The sequence below is a fragment of the Camelina sativa genome, chromosome 8 (assembly GCF_030686135.1).
Source record: "Camelina sativa cultivar CO46 ecotype springtype chromosome 8, ASM3068613v1".
NCBI classification, from domain to species: Eukaryota; Viridiplantae; Streptophyta; class Magnoliopsida; order Brassicales; family Brassicaceae; genus Camelina; species Camelina sativa.
The window spans coordinates 29,631,631-29,641,853 of NC_141887.1; the positions used below are offsets into that span (position 1 = coordinate 29,631,631).

The 10,223-nt window shown below is 40.9% G+C and overlaps 2 protein-coding genes and 1 pseudogene across 3 annotated transcripts; all 3 read right to left on the reverse strand.

Annotated features, from left to right (window-relative positions):
• Nucleotides 1–257: 257 nt before the first annotated feature.
• Nucleotides 258–2,897, reverse strand: LOC109126030 (L-type lectin-domain containing receptor kinase VI.2). The gene has a single exon (XM_019229077.2). The coding sequence runs from the start codon at nt 2,601–2,603 to the stop codon at nt 498–500; it is 2,106 nt and encodes a 701-aa protein (XP_019084622.2). The 5' UTR covers nt 2,604–2,897; the 3' UTR covers nt 258–497.
• An 801-nt stretch (nt 2,898–3,698) lies between these two features.
• Nucleotides 3,699–6,077, reverse strand: LOC109125144 (lectin-domain containing receptor kinase VI.3 pseudogene; annotated as a pseudogene). The gene has a single exon (XR_015563328.1). The product of XR_015563328.1 is annotated as a lectin-domain containing receptor kinase VI.3 pseudogene (transcript).
• Nucleotides 6,078–7,194: 1,117 nt separating this feature from the next.
• On the reverse strand, nt 7,195–10,223 carry LOC109131391 (lectin-domain containing receptor kinase VI.4). Its single transcript, XM_087461475.1, has one exon. The coding sequence runs from the start codon at nt 9,445–9,447 to the stop codon at nt 7,351–7,353; it is 2,097 nt and encodes a 698-aa protein (XP_087317601.1). The 5' UTR covers nt 9,448–10,223; the 3' UTR covers nt 7,195–7,350.

The window sequence follows — 10,223 nt, forward strand, 5'->3', positions numbered from 1 at the left end:
AACATTGTGAAGTCGCATTGAAAACGACGTCTCGTATGGTCGTATCCCTTGTCACTGTTTCGTAATCAGGGAGGTCGTTGAATTATTGTTTGTTTTTTAGTTTATACTTGGATTACGACACACGTATCAAACGGTTTCAATGTCTTCAAATTATCGTAGACAGACTCAATTGAATTGATTTGTAAACATACATACGATATCCCCAAAATAAATAATCCTCGAGGAGGGTCGTCTCAAATAATAAAGATATATACAAGTATTAAATTATTAATGAATTGAATATAGAACTAACTGGTTGGTTCAACGATCAAAATGGACATGCTGCATAATCCGGATATATAAAAAAGAAAAACAAAACCGGCGGTGTCTATTTACTAATAAATTGCTAAACCAGTGATAAATGATAATCACTTATCCTAAAAAAAAAACTGATTATCAGAATATTCAATATTGCATTGCTTACAACGGAAAAGAAAATTACAATGCGCCGCGCCGCCCTATCCAGTGCCACTGATGCGAGAAATTGAAGAAACTCTGGTGGCCAAGGAAGAAGAAGAAGCGACAGGGCTCGACGAAACAAATCCTACAAACTTGGATCCGAATTCGTTCCTTGAAGGATTCGAATATCCCCAATCATCCTCAATCTCAGGAACATTCTCATCTCCGTTTAGATACCTAAGTACCATTCTCATCGACGGCCGAGACTCCGGGTTTTGGTGGCAACACAGCAATCCGACGGCGAGAGCAAGCTTTGCTTCTCCCCCATCGTAACCAGATCCAAGCCTCGGATCGATTGCGCTTAGAATCTCACCGCTCGCGTGCAGCTCCATAACCCAATCGACCAAGAAGAAGCTACCGGAATCCGTTGGTTTTCTCCCGGAGACGATCTCTAACAGCAAAACGCCGAACGCGAAAACATCAGACGCGGTTGATGGTTTGCCGTTGCGGGATAGCTCCGGCGCCAGATACCCAATGGTTCCAACTAGCGCTGTCGTTTGCGATGATATAGTTCCGCGTTCGTAGAGCCTCGCGAGCCCGAAATCACCCAACCTAGGGTTCATGCTGGAGTCAATCAGGACATTGCTAGGTTTCACGTCTCTATGAATCACGATCTTCTGCCATTCTTCGTGAAGATACAACAAACCAGACGCGATTCCTTTGGTGATTTGAAAACGCACGTTCCACGACAAAACGGCGCCGCTTCGTCTCGGTACCGTGTAGAGCAACGAGTCCAAGCTTCCGTTGGGGATGTAATCGTAAATTAGCAAGAGATCGCTCTTGTGTTTGCACCATCCCTGGAGATTCACTAGATTCTTATGCCTTAGTCTCCCCAAACTCTCGATCTCTGCGACGAATTCTCGAACACCTTGCATGCTACTTGGGATTATCTTCTTCACTGCGATGGGATCTGAGTTTGGGAGCTTTCCTTTGAAAACGGTTCCGAATCCTCCGGTTCCGATAATCCTATTCTCCTTGAAACCATCAGTGGCAGCGTAGAGATCTCTGTACCTCAATCTGCGAGGATGATCGATTTCCCAGTCTTCTAGCATTTCTTCTTGTCCCAATCTCTTCTTGTACATGACGAAGAAGAAGAGTAACACAAGCATGACCAGCATAACGGCTGATAACGCCACGATCAGAACGATGACCTGAGAATTGAAGCCTCTCTTCTTGGCCGTATTCGGCGGCGGAGGAGGAAGCTCCGAGAGGTTAAGCACATCTGCCATTGGACGATCTCCTCCGCCGCCGCTTGAGAAACTCCAACCCATCACGTAGTGAGCACTCGACTGATCTCTCCCCGTCGCTGCCGTGAATCCCACATACATTTCTTGTTGCACAATCTCCAACAGTTTTGGAACCTGTCGAGAGATCAAAGGCTTTGTGGGTTTAAACCCCAATCTCGCCGGATAAACGGTGACGTTTAGTGTTTGTGTTGGTCCGTCGTACTCCAGAAGTGCTTGAATCGGGTTGCCACTCTCTAGCTGGAAATCTTCTTTCTTGTTAGGATCGTCATTGTTGTAATACACGACCGGCTCTTGGATGTCCGAAGTACGACTGTTGTAGTTCAGACCGATGTCGTTTCCTATTCTGTCAGTGTTATCGTCTCTGGATCCTTGCACCGTGTCGAACTCCACTGCGAAGACGTGATTCCTAGGATCCCTATCGTTCTCTTTGTTGAGAACTCCCAAATACTGTGCGGATCCAGCATTGGGACGATAAGGCGTTGGAGATAGTGTGAATGTGAATCCGAAGCCTTTGTTGCTTGGGCTTGAAGGGATTATGACAAAGACGAAAGAAGTGCTGAAGGAACGAACCGTGACGTTTGTGGAACTTCTTGTACTAGTCTCCAGCAATCTCACCGGTTTGTGGTAGAAAGCTGTACCGGTAACGTTTGACTTTCGGTCAGTGAGTCTCAACAGTCCGTTGGGTTTGATCATTGCGGCTCCTTCCATCTGAATCTCTGATTGGTTTCCGCTAAAACCTCGGAAAGTAAACTCTGTTGTTGTTGTTGTTGTTCTCTGAGATCGAACATGGACGCTAAAAAACAGGAAAAGCTTTACCAAAAATGAGACTAATAAGACCATGGATCTTTGAGTGCCCATGGGTGAGCGAAATAAAGAATTTCTAGTTTCGAGATTTTCTAGTTTAGAGATTTTCTTTTATGGACATGGGACCTTTGGTTTTTTCTTACAGATTCGGTGATTGAGATGAAAAAATATCTAATTTAAGGAGTCAACGAAGAAGAAAATTATACCCAAAAGAAAGAAATGAATCTTCTTCTTTGTTTCGGCTTAATGTTCACATCACCGTACACTGAAAATATATGTGGCACACAATGTTTTAGTGAAATGTTAAACAAAAGAAAAATATAAGTAATTTATTTTCTACAAATAATGTTTTGCGACCAATGCTTTGTTGCTTGAACTTGTGTATAAAAAGAGGTCCAACGTAACCATCACGCTGACTTTGACGAATTCCACGCTGACTTTTAACTTCCTCAAGGGACAAGAAAACGATGACTACCTAAAATAGTCTTATCTATGGACGTGGACGTTTTATGTTTAAATCTTGAGACAAAATGTTCAACCGGTATAAGTGTTCGGTTTTGTTCATATGTTTACTCGTTTGATATTCTAAATGACATAAGAATAATTAGATTCTGGTTTGAGATACCCTAATTGTTTATAAGATTGTTTTTAATCTGGATTTAAGAAAAAAAATACAGAACAAAACAAAAATAGATGTCACTTTCACAAGGATAACATGCTGTAACATTAAGATGTCAATATTAATTATTGAATAATGTATGTGTCATAGCTTTGCCTCATGGGTAACTTGTAACAACCCAAGTATTTTATAACAGAAATAGACAACCCAACTAATTTATTTAAAAATTTTTTTTTTTCAGACGAATTTATTGGTGAATGGGTGACTCAGATAATAATTTTGTATCATTAAATTCGATTTTAATTATTAATCCAACACGCGTCTTAGAAATTTACAATTATAAAAATAACATTAGTTATTATTACTAAGAGTTGCACACTTTTACCGTAAGTCGTTTCAAATTTGTTTAACCGCTCTTTGCCATCTATTTATAGTTTTTAAAGCAACGATATTATATCCATATACCGTTAAAAACACTGTTTGTCAAACGAGCCGTTATAAATTGTAAATACCAAAAATACCATAACAAGTGAGAAACAGAACTAGTACTATTGTATTAATTAAGCTTAAAAGTTAATTACAAGACTCAAACTATGTGAAAGTTGCACTATCTACCACTCATAACAGAAGTCGAAGAAATCCTTGTAACAGAGAAAGATGCGACCGAGCTCGAAGCCCTATCGGATGAAACATATCCTTCAAACTTGGATCCAAATTCGCTTCTTGACGAAGAATCCGAGTATCCCCAATTATCATCAATTTCAGGAACATCTTCATCTCCGTTCATATACCTAAGCACCGTTCTCATTGACGGCCGAGACGCTGGTCTTTGATGGCAACAATGCAATCCTATGACAAGAGCAAGCTTTGCTTCTCTATCATCATAACCAGATCCGAGTCTCGGATCGACCGCACGAAGAATCTCATCACTCGCGTGCAATTCCATAACCCAATCGGCCAAGAAAAAGGTCCCAGAATCTGTCGGTCTTCTCCCGGAGATGATCTCTAACAACAAAACGCCAAACGCGAAAACATCAGACGCAGACGAAGATTTACCGTTGCGGGCTAGCTCTGGCGCCATATACCCAATCGTGCCCACGACTACTGTCGTGTTCGATTGTGATCCGCGTTCGTAAAGCCTCGCGAGACCAAAATCTCCCAATCTGGGGTTCATATCGGATTCAATCAGCACATTGCTAGGCTTCACGTCTCTGTGAATAACGATCTGTTCCCATTCCTCGTGAAGATACAACAAGCCAGACGCGATTCCTTTAGCGATCTGAAAACGCACGTTCCAAGATAAAACTTGGCCGCTCCTTCTAGGTTTACTATAGAGCAGCGAGTCCAAGCTTCCGTTGGGGATATAATCGTAAATCAACAAAAGATCGTTCTTGTGTTTGCACCATCCTTGAAGGTTGACCAGATTCTTATGCCTTAGCCTCCCCAAACTCTCGATCTCCGCGATGAACTCTCGAACACCTTGCATACTATTCGGAGTTATCTTCTTTACTGCGATTTGATTAGACGGAGACGATGAGACGTCTCCTCTGAAAACGGTTCCGAATCCTCCGGTTCCGATAATCCTACTCTCCTTGAATCCATCAGTAGCAGCGTAGAGATCTTTGTATCTGAGTCTGTGAGGATGATTGATCTCCCAGTCTTCGAGGATCTCTCCTTGTTGCAGTCGTTTCTTGTATTTGGAGAAGAAGAAGAGTAACGCAAGCAAGATCACTGTTACTCCCGATAGTGCTACGATCAGAGCGATGACCTGAGGATTGTAGCCTCTCTTCTTCGCCGTATTGGGAGGCGCAGGAGGGAGCTCGGAGAGGTCAAGCATATCTGCAATCGGACGATCGCCGCCGCTTGAGAAACTCCAACCCATCACGTAATGAGCACTCGACTGATCTCTTCCCGTCGCTGCTGTGAACCCCACATACATCTCTTCTTGCACGATCTGCGACAACTTCGGAACTGGTAGTTGCGAGATCAAAGGTTTTATGGGTCTAGACTTGGATTTTGCCGGATAAACGGTGAAATTCAGAGTTTGGGATGGTCCGTCGTAATCCAAAAGTGCTCTGATCGGATCGCCGCTCTGAAGCCGGAAATCCTCTTTTCGGTTAGGACCGTCGTTGTCGTAATACACGACAGGTTCTTGAAAATCTGATTTGAGACTGTTGAAATTCAGACCGATGTGATTGCCTGAACTGTAAATACCGTCTTTGAATCCTTGTACCGTGTCGAATTCCACGGCGAAAACGTGATTCATCAAGTTCCCATCGTTGTCTTTGTTGAGGAGCCCCAAGAACTGCTCCGTTTCGGCTCCGGGGCGATTAGGGGTAGGAGATAGCGTGAACGTGAAGCCATAACCACCGTTGCTTGAGCTAGAAGGAATTATGACAAATACGAAAGATGTGCTAAAAGAACGAACCGTGGTGTTTTTGGAACTTGTATTAGTCTCTAGCAATCTCACTGGTTTGTTGTAGAAAGCTGTACCGATGACGTTAGGGTTTCGGTCAGTGAGCCTCAGTAGTCCGTTGGGTTTGATCGTCGCAGCTCCTTCAATACTAATATCGGCCGTTTGGCTTCCGTTAAAGCCTCGGAAAGTAACGTCTGTTGTTGTTGGAGAACTCTCCGTTGATGTTCTCTGAGCTCGAGCAGGGATGGTCAAAAGCAAGAAAAGTACAAGTGGGATTATGGATCTTGTAGTGTCCATGAATGATGATTGGTACACAAAAAAAAAAAAAGACAAAACAAAGAGAAGTGTTAGGAAGGAGATCAACAAGAGCTGTTTCTCTGAGATTTAGTTATTTAGAGGTGTTGTTTTCTAATAAGGAGACTGAAGAAAAGAAGAATTTATAAGTTTTTAAACAAGAAAGAAATTGCGTTTGTTCTTCCTCTTCGCAAACTAATTCACATTTAGCGAGTATTCAAAAATATAATTTGTGGTCAAATTACAATAATTGACGAATATGTATGGATTATCAACCAAGAGAAATTAAGATATTTTAAGTTGTGGTGGGACCTAAAATACTGTTAATTATCATTTCTTTTAGTTATAAGAAAACAATGATTTGGATACTTAATTACGTTAATTTTGAAATTTATTTTCTAACCTCTGTATAATGAAATCAATTAGAATAAAGTCTTACTTGAAAACAAGTATTATTGATGATTTTCCACTACAAATTCAAATTTGTTTTTATTCAATGAGTGCTTCTAAAAAAACAATTATACAAACTAAATGTAAGAGATAATCTTACAAATTCATATTAAGATGTTTAATAATTTCAAAGAAGAAGATATCCAAATTTCATGTTTTATGTAGGAAGGATTTTTTTTTTTCTTTTTGCTTAGAAGTCCTACGCACATATGGGATGTCTTTGACAAATTCCACATACTTTGAATATGCATATATTTTTTATTCTGTGGAGAAAAAAAAAACAAAAAATAAATTGACTTTGGACTTTGTCACTTTGACATTGTGATTTAAAGTTTACAAAATAAGCAAGTCTTTTGCCAAAAAAAAAAAAAAAAAAAAAAAAAAGAAAAAGAAAAAATAAAAGAGGACATGCAGGTAAGTTTTCTTCCCTTTATTATCAACACAATCTATCAATGATTAGTGGACTATAGTAGTTCAAATACCGATTGATTACTTAAATCTTTGGGCTTAAAAGGCTTGTACTTTACCGTTATTAGTACTACATATAATTATTATATTTAAATAACCATTTATGACGAGATCTCATGAGTTCAATTACCTTAATTCGATTGGTTACAACTTACAAGTACGTAAACCCTTTTATCAATAGTTTGACTTTGTACATGTTGTCCTAAGTTTCAATATATTTCGCTTTTGCGCATTTATTCATCCCCGTTATTATGATGAACTAGTAATAATTGAATTTATATAGGAAGGTCACGTCATGTGGTCTCGTGAGATTGGAATACGTGGTTTAACCCTATCAGATTCTAAAACAAAATCAAGTTTTTGATATAGTTGTTGTCACTAAAGGCAAAAACGTAAAATAAGAGAAATAAATTATTTGATTTCTTGAAAAGAAAAAAAAAACTTAGGAGGTTGTTTGAAGAGTGCCAGAATGAAACTTGAATTAGTTAATTAAGATAACCATAAAATAAAAAAGAGAGTTAAGAGCTTGAGAATGTGTCAAAAGTAATGCCACTCTATCTACCACTGGTAAAAGATGTCGAAGAGATCCTTGTGAGAGACAAAGATGTGTGTGAGCTGGAAGCCCTATCCGACGAAACATATCCGACCAGTTTCGATCCTAAATCGATTCTTGAAGAATCTGAATATCCCCAATTGTCGTGAATCTCAGGAACGTCCTCGTCTCTGTTCAGGTACCTGAGCACCATTCTCATCTGCGGCCGAGATCCCGGTTTCTGGTGGCAACAGAGCAACCCGACGGCGAGAGCTAGCCTCACTTCTCCTTCGTCGTAACCACCAGATCCAAGTCTCGGATCGATCGCGCTTAGGATCTCGCCGCTCTCTTGCAGCTCCATAACCCAATCGGCTATGAAGAAGGTCCCCGAGTCCGTTGGTTTTCTCCCTGAGACGATCTCTAACAGCAAAACGCCAAACGCGAAAACGTCGGAAGCCGATGAGGAGTTTCCGTTGCGTGCTAGCTCCGGCGCCATATACCCAATCGTCCCGACGACTACGGTGGTCCGCGATTGCGATCCGCGTTCGTAAAGCCTCGCGAGCCCGAAATCTCCCAATCTAGGGTTCATATCTGAGTCAATCAGGACATTGCTAGGTTTCACGTCTCTGTGAATAACGATCTGTTCCCATTCCTCGTGGAGATACAACAATCCAGACGCAATTCCTTTGGCGATCTGAAAACGCGCTTTCCAAGTCAAAACTTGGCCGCTCCTTCTAGGTTTACTGTAGAGCAGCGAGTCCAAGCTTCCGTTGGGGATATAATCGTAAATTAGCAAGAGATCGCTCTTGTGTTTGCACCATCCCTGGAGATTCACCAGATTCTTATGCCTTAGTCTCCCCAAGCTCTCGATCTCTGCCACAAACTCTCGAACACCTTGCATGCTATTCGGAGTTATCTTCTTCACTGCGATTTGATCAGACGACGAAGATCTGATGCTTCCTCTGAAAACAGTTCCGAAGCCTCCTGTTCCGACGATCCTGTTCTCCTTGAATCCGTCTGTAGCCTTGTGGAGATCTCTGTAACGGAATCTGTGAGGATGATCGATTTCCCAATCTTCTAGAATCTCTTCTTGTTGCATTCTCTTTCTGTATATCAGGAAGAGTAACAACAACACTAACATGATCGATATAACGGTAGATAAAGCCACGATCAGAGCGATGACTTTACCATTGTAGCCTCTCTTCTTTGGTTTATTCGGAGGTGGAGGAGGAAGCTCCGAGAGGTCGAGCGTAGGGGCTGCAAGTGGATGTTCTCCGCCGCTTGAGAAACTCCAACCCATCACGTAATGAGCACTCGACTGATCTCTCCCCGTCGCTGCTGTGAATCCCACATACATCTCTTCTTGCACAATTTCTGAAAGTCTTGGAACCTCTCGTGAGATCAAAGGAATTCTTGGTTTATATCCTAACCTGGTTGGGTAGATAGTGAGGTTAAGCGTTTTGGTTGGTCCGTGATACTCCAAGAAGACTTGGATTGGCTCGCCGCTCACCAGTTGGAACTCCTCTTTCTGACTATCGTTCTTGTTGTAATAAGCCACCGGTTCTTGGACATCCGAAGAGAGACTGTTGAAATTTAGACCGATGTGGTTGCCTTGTCGATTTGTGCTGTCTTTGAATCCTTGTACGGTGTCAAACTCCACAGCGAAGACGTGATTGCTCACATCCCCGTCGTTTCTTTCGTTGAGAAGCCCCAAGTATTGTGCGGATTCCGCATCTGTACGGTTTGGAGTTGGAGATAGTGTGAATGTGAATCCGAAACCTCCGTTGCTTGAGCTTGTAGGGATTATCACAAAGATGAAAGAAGTGCTAAAGGAACGAACCGTGGCGTTTGTGACGGAACTTGTATTAGTGTCCAGCAATCTTACTGGTTTGTGGTAGAAAGCTGTACCGGTAACGTTTGACTTTCTATCTGTGAGCCTCAATAGTCCGTTGGGTCTAATGGTTGAGTCTCCTTCCATCTGAATTTCTGATTGGTTTCCTTTAAAACCTCGGAAATTGAACTCTGTTGTTGTTGTCTCTGTTGCTGCTGTCTGAGCTCCAACAAGGATCTTAAAGAAGAGCACCAACAAGAGTGACACCATTGATTTTGCTTTTCCCATAGATGATCAAGACAAGAGCAACCTCGAAGAAATTGAGGTACTTAAAGATGTATGGTTAAAGAAAACAAAAAGAAACAAGAAGAGAGATAACGGCTTTAAAAGAAGAAGACGACTAAAGATGCTTCTTAGAAGAAGAAGAAGAATGAGAGAGGTAGTTTGGTATATTTTACAGAACCAATGATCGTGATGAAGAAGTAAGGAGACGAAGAAAAAGAATAATGCTATTAACATCCTAACTTGCACAAGTTTTTTTGGATAAAAATAGTTAAAATGTCGTTGTAGGATGCTCTACCCAAATCAGGGATTTGTATCTTTCATTAATGTCATAATAGGGTTGACTTTGACAAAGTCCAAATGTACTTTGAATCTACTTATATTTTTATCATATTGGGTGTGAAAGAAAGAAGACCCAAAGAGTCATTTGGGACTTTGGAGATTGTGGGACTTGAACTTAAAAAGAAGATCAAATAAAGATCTTGGGGATTACAAATGACTCTCAGTTAAAAGACTTAAAAGTAATACGACCTCACCAGTCAGTCAATTAGTTGTTGTGTTTAATGTCAATTTTATATTATTACAATCCCCACATGCAATTATCTTTTAGTTTATAGTATTAGAAATTAATTGAATTTTATATAACCATTTCTCGTGAGGTCTAAACAAGTTTTCTGTCGACCAGTCTCGTTCGACCGGTAATAAACTAATAACTAAGAAAGTCGTTGTGATTTTGACTTCGGTAAAGTAGTCATTAGAACAAGTAGCATCAATTTTACAAC